The sequence below is a fragment of the Eubalaena glacialis genome, chromosome 12 (genome assembly GCF_028564815.1).
Source record: "Eubalaena glacialis isolate mEubGla1 chromosome 12, mEubGla1.1.hap2.+ XY, whole genome shotgun sequence".
Lineage (NCBI taxonomy): Eukaryota > Metazoa > Chordata > Mammalia > Artiodactyla > Balaenidae > Eubalaena > Eubalaena glacialis.
In genome coordinates, this window is record NC_083727.1 from 14,602,477 (window position 1) to 14,621,651 (window position 19,175).

The window sequence follows — 19,175 nt, forward strand, 5'->3', positions numbered from 1 at the left end:
TTAAGGTTGACATTCTCCCACTCCTAATGTTCCTGTTATCATAAGAATCTGTAGGACTGGCCTAGTAGGATGTTTATACTGATGTATTGTTACAGCGTGAGATCTGTCCCTCCCTGGATTTCACAAATGTCATGGTGCAAGGCGATGACTGGCACCATATTTTCGTTTGGTGGGATTAGAAACCTTGGGACTATTTTCACCAGCTGTTCACCTCTTCCATAAAGCAATATAGGTTTCAGAGAGGATAACCTCTATGATTAAATTATTTTTAAATGACACACACAACAAAAAATAAGTTAGGGATTAAGTGAGATGCTGCTAGAAACACTCTAACAAGGGAGATAAGTTAAACAAAGATAGGCTAAGCAGATCATATAAAATCAAACCAGTCCTTCACTTAAGTTAACTAAAACTTATTTCAACTGAATCTAAAAATGAAGGGATTCATAAACTAAGTTCCAAATGTAATGTAAGATACAGTATCTACCAATCACACCAAATGCTTTGGGGTTTCTGTTGTATCGTACCCTCTCTCCTTCACTTCTCCAATTTGATGTTTCCCAGTTGTTAACACAGCTCAATAGACTTCTCTGTGGTGATGGAAGTGCTCTACAGCTGGGTTGGACAATACGGTAGCCACTAGCCATTCTGGGTACTAGTGGCTCCTGGGTACTTGAATGTGGCTGGTGCAACTGATGAGTTGTATTTATAATATTATTTAATTTTAACTCATTTGAGTTTAAATGGCCACAAGTGGCTAGTGGGTACCTATTGGGCCATACAGTAGACAAATGTGCAAAAACTAAGTAATATCTGAGGATGCTGAACAGTGCTCGAGGAGAACAAATAGCATGTCTTAGAATCACCTGGGGAGTTTTGAAAACAATTCTGGGAACCTCCCTCAGAGAGTCTAACCTAATTGTTTTGGGAAGAGGCAATGGAAACAGGATTGCTATCTCTAAATCAGAGCAATAAATAAGCTTAAGTAAGAAGATGCTCCCAGGACTAGAATTTCTGGCACTGGATTCATTTTACATCACTTATGGAGGCAGCTGTGAGGGAGGCCCTTCCGGAGTCAGAGCAGGTTACAAAGTGAGATGACACATTTTGAAGCCTCTGATTGATTTTCAGAGATTGTTAGAGGGAGCTATAAAGATACAGGAAGATGAAACATCGGAAAGATACAGACATGGGAAGAAACAGGAAAATTCACTGAGCATAAAAGAGCTATGAAACTTATAACAAGTGAACTGGCTGATAGAGTTATTGAAAGAACTGTAAAGAAAATCTTTCAGTAACTATACTACCCTCGTTACTACTTTATCAAAATAACTGAGTTAAGGATATTTAATCACATTGGTTAGCCCCAGGGATAGCTTTGTCTATAGGTTATACTATTGACCAGAGAGCTCTATATTTTTTTGATTACATATCTCTATTAGGAAAAAATACTTGAGCAAGCACCCCCGATAGATGTATATATTTTGCTGTACTACTGTACTAACATATTATATGACTATAACACAAGCTGAAACACAAGTTTCTAAATGAGACAAAAAAAAAGAAAAAGAAATTATTTTCTTCCAAACCAAACATTTCCCTCTTCGCAGAAATTCCATTGAACAGTCTGCACGAGACATGTAGTATATCCTTCAGGAACTATGTCAGAGATGAAAAGGACGCTACTGCCAATAGAACATTCTCTCCACCTAGTTTGTGCAGTCTTGATAATTGGTCACAGCGCCCCCTCTTTTGTCCTCTGTCTCCTCATTCACAGCATCTTGCAGCTGAATTTGTCTGTGGTCCACACCTACAGTTCAGTTTCTCCCAGGCCCCAAGCCAGCCACTGCAGACAAAGACAGTATGTCAGCCTTCCTACTTGTCCCTCTGGTGAAACTTGTGATTACATCAGGCTCCCAGACACAGCACAGCCTATATTCCACATCCACACCCAAGACCTGAGCAGATAACTGTGCAGGTCACCAAACGTCCCCCACTCCTCACCTATATCACTCCCCGACGGATCCGTTGGCCAAGTTCTAGAGGTCATGCTTCTGCCCAAGGTTTTCAGAGGTGAGTCTCAGCCCTGAACTCAGTGGCAGCTGGGGAACCATTTATGGCACTTGCCCATGCATCTTCCAGCGACGGACCCTGGCCCCAGAGCCCTTTCTGCTGTGGAGGACCCTGTGCCTTCCAGGCAGACACCTGACGCTGGCTTACGCAGCGACTCCGCCTGAGAGCCCTCCTGGTGGCTGAGCCCAGTCGGTCTTCTGTGTCACACCCACTGAAAACAGTTCTTGGACTAACACCCACTTCCTGAAGCCCATTTAGTTTTTCTCATCCTCCACCACTGTGTCCTGGCCTGAGACACTCTAGGGCCCCTCTCCCAGCCTCAGTTGGCTCTCTTCCTTGATCCCACAACTGGCTTCGAGTTGGAGACACCCTAAGTTACGACATGATTCACTAAAAAAAGCCACACTCCTTTGCCTCACTGTGAATGGCTAGCAGATGTCCCAGGGAGTCTGTGCCAAGGCAGTGGGGCTCTTCCTCCGAGTGTCACTGCCCTGTAATGGGATAGGGCCCACGACCTTGGTGTCATTAGCACCCCGCTCTCACCAGCTGAGCTAACCCGTCTCTAAGTTTCAGTGAAAGTTTAAGGTCACAGAGATTGGCTTGCTCTTTTCCATTTTATTCATTGAAGATGGGGTGAATTACCTTGATTGCAGAAGTTGCCCAAATAAAAACATTTCAACTTCGCAATATTTCCGAACAAGGTGTGCTGCTAGTGGACGTGAAGCAGGCAGTGAGAATGAGCTACCAGGTACCAGTTATAAAATCTCTCGGAAAGAAAACCTGATGGCAGTGGGGTACCTGGCTGAGAAAAAAGATAACTTTAAACATAAAATTATCAAACTCTTTGCCAGTAATTGCCTTAAGAAAACACATTGAAATAAAAGGATGGGGCATACGTTATTGTTTCAGAACAACTTTTTTCTCAATTGTTTGGAAAGCTTTTATTGTTCCCAAAATCTCTTTGTTTCCCGTTTACCTTCAAGAGGGACTGACTCCAAAACAGTCATTGGTTATTGACATTTCAATATCGTGATGCTGATGTTGAATAAACTCACTCCATGATATTTCTGAGCTTGCCTAAAACACAGTTAAGTACCAAATGGGGAATAAAATAATTACAGTTGTGAAATTTAGCAACTAACTACCATGAGAATAATGTACACAGTTGTTATAGTAAGATAGCTGGCAACCTCATTCCTAAAAGAGAGAAAGAAACATATAAAAAGAATTGCCATGAAGAAAGTTTCCTAAAAATTAAAGAAATGAAGGAGAAATATTATTCCATTAAACCTATATAAAAATATCAAAGTTTTTTTAAAATTTTATTCATAAATAATTCACGTGCATTGTTGAAAACAGAAAAGACAGAGAAGAAAAAAGTAGAAAATAAAAATCATGCATAATTCCCTTACCCAGGGCTAACTGCTACTAGCTTCTTTTTGGGTACCCTTCCAAAATCATGTATTCATTCACTTATTCACGCTCCTCTTTATTGCTCAGTATAAGCCTAAATAATTAAAATACTTAAATATTATTTATAATCTGCTCTCTTCATGATATAGTCCACATCAAGAAATATATCTTTATATATCATAATTGGTAATGTTTACAGTGTTCTTTTATGTGATATTATGATTTCTGAACCAACACCACTGGATTGATTCTGACAATATATATCAAAAGTCATGGGAAAAGTGCATAACTTTTGACTCAGCCATTCAAGTTCTAGGAGTGAATCCTAAATAAATAATTATTGTGGTATACAAAGATTTAGCAAGAAAGCAAGAAACAATGTAAACACCAATAATTAGGAAAATAATTCAATAAATTACAGTATTCCATTTTGGAATATTAATGCAACCGCAGTAATAATCTTATATTGAAGGATACTCAGCAACATGGGACAATTTTAAATGAATAAGCAATGCAAACCTGAATTTGTAAATTTTTAAAAAATATATGACATGTCAGAAACAGTAAGATAATGTAATTTTTTAAAAAGATATGTCTTTAAAAAGTCAGTAACACGAAATAGCTAGGAGTAATTTTTTTAATATGCAAGACCTTTTGGAGAGAATTTTAAATTTTTATTAAAAGTCATTTAAAAAGACCTAAAATAAATGGAGAATTATACAATGTTAATGGGTGAGAAGACTAAGTATCATAAAGATGTCAAACCTCCCTAAACTAATTTATAAATTCAATGTAATTTCATTAAAAGTGGATTTTAAAAATTCTTTTGGAAGCAAAAGTAGCCATAAATAGCCAAAACAATTTTGAAAAAGAACAAATTTTTTTTCAAGAAGGATTAAAAAGTCAAAGTAATTACAAAGTTATGGAAATTAAAACTGTGGTTTTATTGACAAATAGAGGAAAGAAATACCAAAGAGAGCTCAGAATCAGATTCTCTCTTAGAGAGGAACTTCATATAAAAAGGAAGTAGCTTTACAGATCAATGAAGAAATAACATATTGTTTAATTAATAGCTCTGGGACAATTTGGTTATCCAAATGGAAAAAAAATAAAATTGTATTCCTACTTTTTGCTTTTTGGAACTTTCTGGAATTTTTTTCCAAATATTTTTGATCCACAGTTGCCTGAATCTGTGGCTGTAGAACCCACGATACAAAGGGCTGACTGTATTTTATTCTTTTGATATTCTCAGTATTTTTGAAATTTATCTTGCTAGGGTTTGTTCTGCTGTTTGTTTGTTTTGTTATTTGTCCTTGTATCAGATGATTCTCTAATTTTTTTTATTGGATTTAAATCAAAGAGTCACCTAGTACTGATTTCCTTATCCTCCCAGTGGTTAAATTTCAAAATACATTCCTTGAATATCTGACAGATGTGGATGGGCAATTTTCTGACCCATTACCACTATTAAAAGCCAGAAACCTACATCACTTTGGGAGTAAACAACACATCCATGTGAAGTGAATCAATTCCACATGTACAACATTTAATTTTGGGAAGTCCTCAAGTGAATAAATGGTGAACTGCAGCCCTGGAGCAAACGTACGTAAGTTATTCCAAAATCAATTATTATTAAAGAAAATCCTTAAACCTTATTTTTTTTTAATCTTTCATTTAATGAATTGAAACCACATTGAGAGAGAGAGAGAGAGAGAGGGAATAAAAATGTGTGAAAATATGTTTTTTTAAAAAATAGAGCGAACAATATCTGCCTGCAAGAAAGAATACCTGGAAAATTCATTATGAAACCACCGTACTACAACTAATATTTTATAGGAAATTCCCATGTATAGCAAAATGCATATTTTGAATCCTCAAGAAACAAAATAATGAACATAAAAGTATAGGCTAAAGGAAAAATAAAACAGGAATTATGCACAATAAAGATGCTATACCTAGAACTTCTCAAAACAAATATCTATAAAAAGTTTCAACAACCAACAAAATAGTTCATCTTACCTGTGATACTAAATATTACCAAAATAATTCAATAATGAGGAAATCTTATTTTAACTTAATAAATTTGGAAACGGCTTTTTTTTAACTTCCTAAAACTTGCTTTTCTTTGACTTAATGTACAGTTTTATTTATTTGTTATGATAGTTGTAGTATTTGGTGTCATTACTTTTTATGCCTAAAATTGCATAATACATTTCCCACAGGTCTATGCACTAGGCAAAAAGAGAGAGGGAGAAAGATGGGGGAGGGAGAGATCATTACAGTTAGTGGTGTTACTTCAGTCATGCTGAGTGACCTGAACAACAGACTAATGCCAAGAGAATGGTTTATCTAAACATTAAGATAAACCACCTCTTCTCCTTTTCCTATTAGCATTAAACTCACCATCAATAACAAATATTTACAAGATATCACTGTGCTATGAATAAAACAAGAATATGATACTCTCTGCTTCCAGAAATTGAAAAGCTAACTGCATAGATATGAGATAAATATATTTTTAAAATACAATACTAAGTCGTTAGCTTGGCTGAACTCAATCTGGCACCTAGAAGGTGAATCCTATATCCCATTCAATTAAGTGTTCAAATAAACAAAGATATATTAAGTGTAGTGCCAGGCAGCTGGCTGGGGGCTGGTGGAACCACACAATCAAAGGACCAGAAGCTAAGGGGCGTGGGCACTCTACCACTCGAGAGGCCAGGCTAGGGATGAGACTCAGTGACAGTACTGAGGCCAGAGCTGAGTGGTCTGGGTATCTATGGGTGACAGTAAAGTCTAGACACAATTCTAGCAATGAGAAATGAGCAGTCAGATAAATAACCTAGTAGTAGTAGTAATAATAGTAGTCAAAAGTCAAAGCTTTATGCAGATGGGATCATGCCAAAGATTAGAAATGAAAATGAGGAGGCAGAAGGCAGACAATGAAGTATATGTTAAAATCAAGGCTGGTGAGGTCAAGCAGGAGTCAAGTGTCAAGATGGCAGAAACTGCTCTCTTGCGGTTGGAATTGACTGTACATCAATGCGTCCAGCTTGTCCTCAGGCTGGCAGGGTTCAAGATGCTCAGTACCTGGGTTAGCACCAGGATACTGACAAGCAGCTCACCTGACCTGATTAACACAGGGAAGGAATATAAGAGCTATTCAGAGGAAAAAGGTGATGACTTACAGGGAGTCCTAAACGAGTGAAAGAGAGGGGCTTTAGTAATCAGGGAAACTTACTACTAATAAATAAAGTATTAATAACTAACTTCAGATTGAAGGGAGGCAGAAAGAGATAAGGTACATTCTGTGATCAATGAGCAGACCTGCTCGTTGTAGCCAAAGGTTTCTTAGGACAGTAGGAAAGAGAGTCTGAAAAAAATAGGTGTGATTCAGAAGATAGAGAACTCTGAACGTCAGGCTTGGCAGGAGGCTAAATTATAGGTTCCTCGAGGCTAGGCACTACCTTTTATATATCACTGATTATCCAAGCTGAGCTAAATACATAATAATTAATTACTAAATAATCCTTGATTAATTGTGACAGTGTAGAATTGAATTTTATATGGAGACTAGAATTAAGTACATAAGGCAAAATTTGAATGTACTCTTTATTACTGCTGTAACCAACTTTTATGGAGGGCTCACTACAGGCCAAATATAATACTAAAAGCTATAGATTAATTCTTACACAACCTTGTTAGGTAGATGTTATTATTGTCCTCATTTGGCAAATAAAGAAACTGGGATTAGAGAAGTTAAGTATCATGCTCATGGTCATACGTGTCTAGACAGAGCTAAATTTTGAATCCATGGGGTCTGATCACCAAAGCTAAAGACATAACCATGCTACACCATATATGAAATATGAAACCTAACATTTGTGTGCCAATTTTTAAATATCAAAAGATAATTCATGCCTTTAATTCTCAGAAGAACCTGATGAAGTAGTTAATGTTTTCATACAGGTATGTTTTCTATGAGACTGGGACCCACAAAGAGAAAGAAATAAATCTAGTATGGGCAGGACTTAACTTGGCAATAGGACATATCCCCGCAAATATCAGCCTGAAGTTGAAACCCCAAAGTACAAAGGGCCAGCCAGCAAACTTGAGCTTGCCTGATCCCTGGGAGCACTGATAGATATCACTAGGGTCACAACTGGTGGGTAAACTGAGGCAGCAGGAATTTTTAGGCCAACTCCAATCCTAGGTCTCTTGAGGGAATGAGGGGGCTTGGTCACCTTTTATGTGAAAAATCTCTTTCCATCATTAGGTTGTCTAGACACTATGCTCAGTGACTATGTTTTACCCTTGTGTCTCCAAACACCTTCACATAGTAAATGCTCAGTAAAGGTTATCTGTAAATGACTTAGGCTATGAAGTTTGGACTTGGCCTGGCATTTGTTAGGTAAAATTTTCTAAATAACAATGCCAAAAATGTAATACAAAATAAATATAATAGTAACTAGTCTTAAGCAAGCTTTTAAAGATATCAACCCCTAAGTATAATTTTGTATGTTTCTCACTACTTTTTATTTGCTCAGTCAAGCTTAAACTAAACAATGTGTTGCCTCCAGATGTAACCAGAACATTTCTTTATAATGACTCCTCACTTTACCTTCAGTCTCTCTTAGGGCTGGCGTATATTTCCGTGATTTCCAAGAGGTCTCACCTCAGGTGTGTTGGTCTATGCCTACTGGATAAGTTTTCAAGGAAAACTCACCAGACTCCCTTGTGTGGTATTTAACCAGGAACTTCTCAAAATTCACTATCTTTTCAGCCTCTTCCTTTCTCTGTTCCACAAGGCAGACACTAGAAAGTTTCACCAGTTCCTGGGACTCAAGTCTTAGGCATGACTATTACATCTTTAATAACAGACAAGGACTTACTGATCTTCTCAAAGTCCTATCTCAACAAACTTTGTTCTTGAACTCTTTCTTTGATGTGGCTAAAAAAAGTGTAGTGATATTATAGCCATGTGCTCATATCACTATGAACATCAAACTCATTTTGGTGACACTCTTCACTCCAAAGAGATTGACTTTCCAAGCTAATCGATGAAGAGAATAGCTTTGTCCATTCCAACAGGTTTTTCCAGTTGCTGGTTGCTCTGCAAATTTAGCTTGAAATATAAATATGATAGCTAGTGAGGTTGTTCCTAATACTGGGAAACTTGTATACATACCTTTTAGCTTTAAATTCTGACCCTCCCATCATAAAACACAAAATTTAAGATTTGAAAGATGCTTTAGAGACCACTCAGTCCTAAGCCCATATTTTTCAAAAGTGACAACTGAGTTCAGAAGAATTAAGCGATCTGCCCAAGGGTCTTGAAAGAGCCAGGTTCAGACTGGACCCTTAGCCAGGTCTGCTTTTACTTGACAAAGTTACCTTTTTTTATACCAGAATAATCTAAATATTTAAAAAATAAAAACAGATGGGCTTTCAACAAATATTGTAACTGTTACCTGAAAATAGTGAAAACCCTTGGCCTAAAGGAGAAAATGTCCTTTTTAAATGATATTAAGCAATAGGAAGTAATTAAATATTAAGTAATTCTTCTTAAAATAACCATCACACACTCCATATAAATGTAATTTGGTACTTCTGCTGTGCAACTAAGCCAAATGCGTTGATTAATGTTTTTGTTGAAGAAGAGTAGTATTTTGTGCCCATAGTAATTGTTCCTAAGTCATAATTTGGTCAGTGTGATATTAGTATCTTACTTATACGTGTGTCTACATTTCATGATCATCTAAATCACTCCAGGTCAGTGAGGCAGTGCAGTACAATGAAAAGAGCCCTGAACCAGGTGTCAGGAGTCTTGGCTTCTGGTCTGAGTGGTTAACTAGCTGTGTGACTCGGACAAGAACAATGAGCTGAAAAACAATGAGGTGGACTAGGGGATCTTTTAAGTTCATTCAGCTCTAAACACCATTTATTATCCTAATCACAATCATTGAAACAAAATGTAAACACGTGAAAATCTATGAGGTCTTAGGCTTATAGAATTTAAAAACAGCAATTTATTCATACAATTACTGCCCCCAAAGTTCTGCATTTCGTAAATTCTATTGACAGAAAGGGTCCTTTCCTCATCTCAAAAATGATTTGCTTTTGCAAAATCAAATTATAGGAACAAGAAAGACCCATTTCTGGAATTTTTGTAAAAACCCGTCAGCATTTCTTTTAACATTCAAGGTGAGACATGGTCATTCGTGAAAAGGGAAATGAAAATCCCTCTTCCTGTCCTTTAAAAACCAAAATGACCTCTAAATAAGCAATCAAACTTACTTCAGCATAAAACAATGAAATCAGTATTCTAACTATAACTTATATAAAAGCAAAAGTATGATTGTCAGTGTTTCTTGGTTCATTTTATATATGCAGTGAACTTCTACTGAAATATTAAAATAGCCTGACATTTAATTGTTTTCTAATATCCATTCATAACCAATTGTAATATACATGAAACCTACATCTAAATGAATTAGTGAAATACAGCACATCTGAAACAAGCCCATATTTTTCCAGAAGTACTGGTTTGCGCCTACTCCTGGGTTTTTTCCTGCCCTATTGTGTCCACTCATCATGTATATAAGAGAGGCGTGAAGACAAAATTCACATCCATATTCAGCACCCCTCACACAGCTGTCAGGAAAGCTAGATGGGGGATTCCTGCACTGAGTACGGAAGAAGGGTAAATGAACCTATAGGTCCTTTCCAAGTGTTAAGAGTCCATGACTCTCTAATTATTTTTCAGTTTCAAATCTGAAAAGTTCGTATTTCTGGTTGTGATAGATTACAACAATGGTTCCAGTTTTTTAACCTTTGCCAGATAACTCTGAAGGCCCCTCTCATGAAACCTAAGGACTCAGCCATTTGACTGGCATTGGGCCTTGGACATCAGCTGATAATGCAAGCAAAAACCTTGAAATGGGCTTGTGATTTGGGGCTTGTTCTCTTTTGTGCCTCTGCCATTACTGGGAGAACACGCCTAGACTAGCCTGCTGGAGGATGAGAGACTTGTGAAGCAAAACTCAGTCATCCTAGTTGCTCCAGCCAAAACAGCCAACTGACCTCCCAACATATGAGTGAGCCCTGCCAATATCAGCAGCCTCCTAGTCTCTCCCTGACATGTAATAGATGCTTCTTGTATTGCCATTGAGATGCTGAGGTGAGGTTCTGCTCTGTGGTGAAAGCTAACTCCTATACAGGTTTCAATTTCCAAGCAGATATTCTCCCTTAATTAGAAAAACAGGACTCTTGACGTTCAATCTATTCATAGCTCAACACTTACAGTGTACTTTCAGTTGTGCTCATTCATTCTATTAATTCGTGCATGCTACAACTATTTCTCGACTGTCTATTAGTTGCAGGCACTGATCTAAGCGCTTGAAATACATCAGTGAACAAAACATACAGGGGCTTCCCTGGTGGCGCAGTGGTTGGGAGTCCGCCTGCCAATGCAGGGGACACGGGTTCGTGCCCCGGTCCGGGAGGATCCCACATGCCGCGGAGCGGCTGGGCCCGTGAGCCACAACTACTGAGCCTGTGCGTCTGGAGCCTGTGCTCCGCAACGGGAGAGGCCGCGACAGTGAGAGGCCCGCGCACCGCGATGAAGAGTGGCTCCCGCTCGCTGCAACTGGAGAAAGCCCTTGCACAGAAACTAAGACCCAACACATCCAAAAATAAATAAATAAATTTATTAAAAAAAAAACATACAAGCATGTTTTGTTTGTTTGTAAGCACCCATCTGGAGCTTATGCTCTAGTAAGGGAGACAGACATCAAGCAATAAATCATCTAATAATTAATTCTATGGTGTATTAGAAGGTGAAAATGCGGGATGTGTGGGCTGCACTATTAAATGCAACGATCAGGATAAGCCTCATTGATAAATTGATAATGGAGCAAAGAATCTGAGGGAGGTGACAGAGTTAGGTGCCCAAATATCTGGGGGAATGGCATTCCAGGGAGAGGGAAAAGCTAGAGTCCAAGACATAAGTGCGCCTGACATGTAAGAATGCCCACGTGGTTTAGGGTAAGCAGGAGAGAGAGGAATAGGAAAAGAGGTGAAAGAAGTAAGAATGGGGAGGAGACATGGTCTTCTGGCCACTGTAATGACGTCAGCTGGGTGAACGGGGAAGCCGTGCAATGTTTTGAGAAGTGATATGATTTGATTTCCATTTTTAATGTATCTTTAGGGAGAATAGATGGTAGGGAAGCAAGGAAAAAAGCAGGTAGGGTTTTAGCAATAAGCTGGGAGAAAGATGATGGTGTTTCACACCAGAGTGTCAACAATACAGGTGGTGAGAAGTGGTCAGATTCCAAAAATATTTGAAGATAGAGCCACCAGAATTTCCTGAACGTGAGGCATGGGAGAAAGAGAAGTGTCAAGGTTAACTCCATTTGTTTTGGCCTGAGCAATTCAGAAGATGAAGTTATTAGCTAGGATGGGAAGGATTGCAGATAAAGCATGTTTGAGGGTAAAGACCAGAAATTCAGGTTTGAACAAATTGAGTTTGAGATGTTTCTTAGACATTCAAGTGAGGAAGACACCTGAGAAGTTGTATACAGAAGTCATGGACTTGGGAGAAACTTTGGGCTAAAGGTATAAACAGGGCAGTCATCAGCATATAAATGGTATTTAAAGTCATGGGATTAGATGATACCAAAAAGGAGTGAGAACAGACAGAAAACAGAAGAGACGGAGAAAATAACATGAATTCCTAACCCTGCCTTCTGAAAAAGCTTGGATTCACATGCAGCTACAAGTCTCACAAGAATTGTTGGACTATCCCAAGAAAGAAATTCACATTTACATTCTTAATTCATTGATTTGGTTCTCCTGTCATTAACATTAATAAACAGTTACTTCTGGCAAAAAAAGAGCCAATGTAGGATCAAAGGAAACCTAATTTTCTGGACTGGAAACTCATCCCATCAATGAAACAAATTATACTAACACATGACTATAAATATTAAACTTAGGCAAAAGGAAATATTTTATTTTCCAGCTCTTCATTGGGCATCTCAGTTATTCTGAACCCACAGCGTACATTTCCCCATCTATACTATTATTTTTATTTTTTTTTAATTATTATTTTCTCACTTTAAAATTGTAACATTAATTTGTTAAATTTATTTATTGTTTTGGAATATTTCTCAAAATTAAATTGCAATGTTGTCACCAAAATAAAGACTAGTGACAATTATTACTTTATCTCAAATTTCTTCTTACTGTGTTACAAGCAAGCACAACCAGGATGGGCAGTGCATGAGTCCTGCACATCAATTAATTTCTGGTGACAATTTCCTTGTCTGAAAAATGAAAAACTTGCCACCAACATACTTCCGAGTTTATCAGGAGGAATTTTAACAAGTTTGTATAAATCTCTGGCATCATAAAATGATAAACAACAAATCTCATTCATCATGAAGCTATATCCAGCATATGACACCAAAAAGAAAAAAAAAAAAAGCAGATGTGTCTGAGCCAGGGTTTTACTCCCCACAAAGTAATTAGATATTTATACTTAGTACTAGTGATAAAATTGCCATTCTTTTCCTTCCAGAAAAAATCTGTGCTGAGTATTTAGGTAAGATAGGAATTATTTTTAGGATACAAGATCTACAGGCATACCTCATCTTATTGTACTTTGAAGATATTGCATTCTTCACAAACTGAAAATTTGTGGCAACACTGCATAAAGCAAGTCTATTGGTGCCATTTTTCCAACAGCATTTGCTCATTTTCTGTCTTTGTGCTCCTTTTTGGTAATTCTCACAATATTTCAAACTTTTTCATTAATATTATATTTGTTATAGTGATCTGTGATCAGTGGTCTTTGATGTTACTTTTACGACTTGCTGAAGGCTTGGATGATGGTTAGCATTTTTTAGCAATGAAGTATTTCTTAACTAGGTATGTACATTTTTTTAGACATAATGCTATTACACACTTAGTAGACTACAGTATAGCGTAAACATTAACTTTTATATGCACTGGGAAGCCAAAAAAATTTGTGTGACTCACTTTATATTTGCTTCATTGCAATGGTCTGGAACCAAACCTGCGATATCTCTGAGGTCTGCCTGTAATCACTAACACTTGTGTTGCACTTTATAAAGTACTTCACATGTTATGAGTTGTGACCTTTACAAGAAACTTGTTAAGTATAAATTATTTATTTTTATTTTACATCTGAGGATAATGAAACTCATAAAAATGACTGTAACAGGATTGCTCAGCAAGTCTGAGGGGAAGCCAGTATTTGGTCCAAGAATTCCATCTCTGAGGTTTTCCCCTTTCCACCAAACCAAGCTAGAATGCCAAGTTCTTGGATAATAATATACACCTTGGAAGTCAGATGGTCTGAATAACACCCCGGGTTGGACTAAACCCAGCAGTGGCTGGCCAAAGCTCTGAACTTCCACTGGCCGCTGGTCTTCCATTCTCATCTTCATCTTCCATCCTGGTCTTAACTTGTCTTCCAGATTGTTATTTGCCACTTCAGGTGCAAATGTCCTCTTTGTACAAGGAGGATTCTGATGGAAGGGACTAGGTGATTATCCATGTTTGCACTCTTCATAATAGCTCACCCTTAAGCAGCCCTGAACAAATAACTATTTAAATGAATTAAGTCATTATTTCATGGGAAAAAAATTTCTTGAACACTCACTTTGTGACTTGCTTAGTGCTAGATCAGTAGGCAGGACAGAGAGAGTCCCCACCATCATGGAGTTCATGGACAGATGTTGAAAAACTAACACTAATAGTGAGGAGAGCTCAGGGAAGAGTTGTTTCCTAGGAAAGGGAGAACACAGGAAGCTAACCTAGTGTGGGGCAAAAGGAAGACCTCCCTGAAGAAGAGACATTTAATCTGCCACTTAAGGTTGAAGGGGAGGGAGACAGATGAAAAGGAAAATGCAAGCTAGGCAGAGACCAGCAGCACTAAGATGGGAAAGTGCATACCCTAAAGCATGTCTTAAATCCTGCGTCTTACTGAACCATCTTGGCTCAGGACCAAATCTAATAATGATGTTGGGATTTTCAGGGTACAGCAGGCATCACAAGAGATTACAATAAATTTCTTCATGTAGATAAATCATGCACTGTTTTGGATCTTTAGGATATTTTAATAAATGTATTCAGCCTTGCTATAAAAGTAGGGGGTAAGTTTGTGGTTCTCTCTCTTTTATCTGAAATGAAACATTTTATTTCATATGGAGAGATTCAGTATTCTAATTGGTCTCTAGCCTGGTTCAGACACTGGATTCTTGTGAAACCAGTAGGAAAATGTTGTAAAGATTTATCTAGTCACAGCTGTTCTTTACAAGTAATTTCAAATTTTATAGTTGGCTATAACTGTACTTCCAGCTGTAAATTAGGTCTTTATTGGGTGGGATCTGGGGAGTTGTTATACAAGGTGTCATGAGGTTATGTGTGGTATCCCATACTGTGGAAAAAAAGTAAATTATATTGCATTATGGCAAACACTATACATATAATTAAAATGAGATGTTCTCACAGCCTATAGTTTTACAGTTTTAAAGCTTGTCGTAAAACTTATACACATGTATAAACTGCCAGAAAGACACATGTTTTCATTTTATGTAGACGGATACTAACAACTGCTAAGGAATCTCTATGGGAAATTGTTATGGACTGAATTGTGTCTCCTCGAAAAATCACATTGAAGCCCTAACCCCAGTACCCCAGAATAGTACTAAATTTGGATATAGGGTCTTTAAAGATGTAATAAAGATTAAATGAGGTCCTAAGGGTGGGGTCCTAATCCAATACGACTGGGGTCCTTAAAAGAAGAGAAAAAAACACGACAGATGCACACACACAGAGAAAAGGCCATGTGAGGGCACAGTGAGAAGAGGACCACCTTCTAGCCAAGGAGAAAGGTCTAGGGTGAAACCAAACCTGCTGACACCTTGATCTTGGACTTCCAGCCTCCAGAGCTGTGAGAAATCAATTTCTGCTGTTTAAGTCACCCAGTCTGTAGACTTTGTTATGGCAGGCTGAGCAGACTAACACAGCAGCAAACTAGTATCGATATATATTTTGCAGTCATAAATATACATGTACAAGTACATGCATGCACACATAGATTGACTATGTGCAGTAATTATCTAAAGTCCTATTTGAAAGCAGTGGGAAGATTTTTATTATGTCTTTGCATGTTAAATTTTTTGTTAGATAAAAATGTGTATGCATAATTTATATTTATGCATCCAGATTGTATCTGGATATTAATTAAGAAAAACAGAATTGTTTTTATGAAGTGGGGTCAATGTATGGGTACCCTCAAAGAAAAAAAATGTTTTGGACCAATTTACAAGTTGATCATTTCAGCTTTTAGAGAGAATTTAAGAGTCTGGGCTTAATCTACCTACAATTGCCAAAGAAGAATATTAAACTTGGACTCTACTCTTCCAAAGTAAACTTTTTGCATGTAGCTGTTTTATTCCTGTCACTTATCAAGTTACCTTAAGAAGCTTTTTGTGAGTTTAATTAAGCCTGACTAATTCTCCAACAGTACAAAGAAAAATGAATTCCTTAAATATTTAATCCATTATGACTCAAAGTGTCATTTTCTGAATGTGGCTGTTAAATTTTTGGAATTAATTACTCTTTGAATCAAAGCTGCTTTTACAGACACTCAAGACATATAGTCACAGCTCACACAATGCGTAAATTCAACATTTCATCTGTTCATCAAGAGAATTTATTCCAAATGCTGTATTCAAAATCTCAACCCGGTAGGTTTATTTATGGCCATTAACAAAGGAATCTTTGCCTATAAGCACCGTAATAATCAGGCATGATTGTTGGTTTTTCCTCTGCCTCCCCCTTCGTCCAAGTGTTAATGAGTTAAAGGTTAGCTTCCCTCTATTTGCACAATCACTACTCTTTTTCATGGCCACTTTTTTCTCCTTAACTAATCTCAAGCCTCCTCTCCAGAAAGATTTTTTTCCCATTCTGATCAGCGGGCAGCACCATCATAGGTCTGTCTCTCTCCTTTATATCATCCTAAAACACTGGATGCACCCATTGCTTTATTTCAATTACACATTTCCTCTTGTTCTCTCCCAGTATTTTGAAGGGTCTTCAAGACTAGAAGTGTTCTTCAAGACTAGATTCCAAAGAATACAAGGAGATCAATCAGGCAACCACATTTATGGAGTGCCTAATATTCCCAGAACCAGACACTGGATTCCTGTATAAGAAAACTGGAAGACTGGATACATGAGGAGACAGAAAACCACACATACACACACCCACAGCACAAATACACGGGCACAGATCCCGACCACGTCGCGATGCTAGCGCTCAGAAATCACTGCATTGTTCCCAGCTCCATACTGGACGCTGAGATTATGGGAGCTGCTAGTCAACTCAACTTCTAAAGGAGAAAGCTGCCTTTTGATTGAAATTCGAATTCCCTAAGGGATGTGAAGGGATTGAAAGATGACAAACTAGCTCTTTAGCTTTCACATGTACAAGTCTCAATGTAAGGAAAGTTTCTTCCCAGATACCGTTTTCTAGCATTAGGAATATAAACAGTAACTGAAAAATATTTCTAGAATAATTCGCTGAGCAGTCTTCTTTTCCTTGCACCACCACCTCCCACACACTTTTGATTTTAGATATAATTATTTACATTGAAAATATGAAACACAAAATGGTGTGTTCAAATTTCTTATTTTTTAATAAAATGTGTTATAAAAATAGTGTTGTTGTGAAGAAAAGTGAGAATAGAAGAGAAATCACTCCACTCCCGTGGTGACTAGAATGGAAATGGCCAGCAGTGGGTGGTGGGACAAGGACCTCATGGTGGGCGCCCTGGGTCCAAGGTACCTACCCCCTTTCATCATGCCCACTTCGTAGCACTTGCGTAGCCGGCAGGCCTGACAGCTCTTCCTCCTGTTTTTATCAATCGTGCACTGGTTGGTAGCCGGACACATGTAGTCATTATGTCCTATTGAAAGCAAGAGGACAGAATTAGTATTATTTCAGGAAATTTAGCCGGTCGGAATCTACAGGGAAGCTGTCTGTAGGATGTTTTCACATCTCTTCCTTGGTCTTTCTATGTTGCTGCCTCAACCCATCATCCTTTTTTGTGTCCTTCTTGCAATGTTAAAAAAAAAAAAAAAAAACTCTCCTACAATTAATTTCTGCCTCCCCAGGTTGCTTTGCGAGTTCTTTGGGCAAATCCCCTTCAGTTCACACAGCCTATATTTGGGGGCACGATGTTTTATATATATATTCTCAAGGTTAAGCTTTCTCAGTAGATAAGGCCTTTTTTTTTTGGACCCAGGCCACCCACCAAAATTGCTGTCCAAATAGAGCTGTTAGAACTTCCAGACAGAGGGTTTCAAGGTGGCCTTTCTTAAAATATAATTTAAAGAATCTTTAAGTAGGTCTTCAAACGCAGCGCAGAACACCTAAATTCCAGTTGGGAGGTGGTGGGCTGAGGTGGTGACCAAGGTCTGTCCTTAAGGTAGTAAGTCAGTTCACCACCCGCTAGCTGGAGGACACTCAGCAAGTTGGTTAACATCCTTCGGCCACACTTTCCCCCCGGCACCGCTGCATAACATTATTCTGAGAACTAAATGTGAGGCTACATGTCACGGGCTTAGCACAGTGCCCTGGGTAGGGCAAACACTGAATGAATATTAGTTGTTGTTGCGGTTATTTTATTCTAAATCCTCTTTCTTTTCTCTCTTGTTTATTGAATCTCTCTCACTCCAATGTTTCTTTCTAATTGGCTTTTTTTTCCCAAGGTTTATTAAGATATAATTAGCATATAATATTGTGAAATTTGGGGGGGGACCTATGAGCTTCATGAACTTGGATGTCCAAATCTCTCTCCTGCTTTGGAAACGTTCTCATCCATTATTTATTTAAATAAGCTTTCTTTTCTTTTCTCCCTCTCTTTCCCTTCTGGTTCTCCGATAATTCCGAAGGTTGTTTCTCTAATGGTGTCCTGTAATTCACATAGGTTTACTTCACCTTATTGGCTTTTATCATGTCATGCAAGTCTGACCCACAAAAAGGGTCCCCCTTGATCCACAGCACTCTCGAACTTCTATGTTATATCCTGTCCCTCCTTCTCAGCTCAACACCTAACAGATGTCTACACTGGAGGTCTTTTTCCTCCTTTTCTCTTGCCTGGCTCAACCCACGTCAATCTGCTTTCCACCTTCGTTATTCCACAAAAACAGCTTCCCGGAAACCGCCAATGACTTCTGTTGCTGAATTCAATAGACACTTTCAGCCCACATCACACTTGACCCATCAGAAGCATCTGACAGTTCCTTCCTTCCTCTTGACACATGCTTTTCCCTCGGCTTCTGTAACAAAATGCTCCCAGCGTTCCTTCTACCTCTCAAGTTGGAGCTTCCCAGAGTTTGCAGATTTGCGTCCCTCCGTGCCACAATAATCCAGAGCTGAACAGGGCTCAATGCCAGGCCCTTTCCTCTTCTGTGACTCTCAATTCTCCCACCAGAAAAGCTATCTCACGCCTACAGCTTTCATCGCCACTAAATACAGATAACGCATAGACTTAAACTCCCAGCCCAACCCTCTTCTCTGAGCTCTGGGGACAGGTATCCAATTGTCCACATGAAGTTTCTGCTCTAAGATTTAGAAGTCACCTCATTTCTTTA

General features: G+C 38.2%; 1 protein-coding gene across 3 annotated transcripts in view; it reads right to left on the reverse strand.

Moving 5' to 3' along the window:
* ESR1 (estrogen receptor 1) overlaps positions 1-19,175 on the reverse strand; it is a 251,159-nt gene that overhangs the window by 169,896 nt on the left and 62,088 nt on the right. For all 3 annotated transcript variants that reach the window (XM_061207610.1, XM_061207608.1, XM_061207609.1), the window contains one exon: positions 17,369-17,485. In XM_061207610.1, coding sequence (XP_061063593.1) covers positions 17,369-17,485 — 117 coding nt within the window. The remainder of the gene's footprint in view (positions 1-17,368; positions 17,486-19,175) is intronic.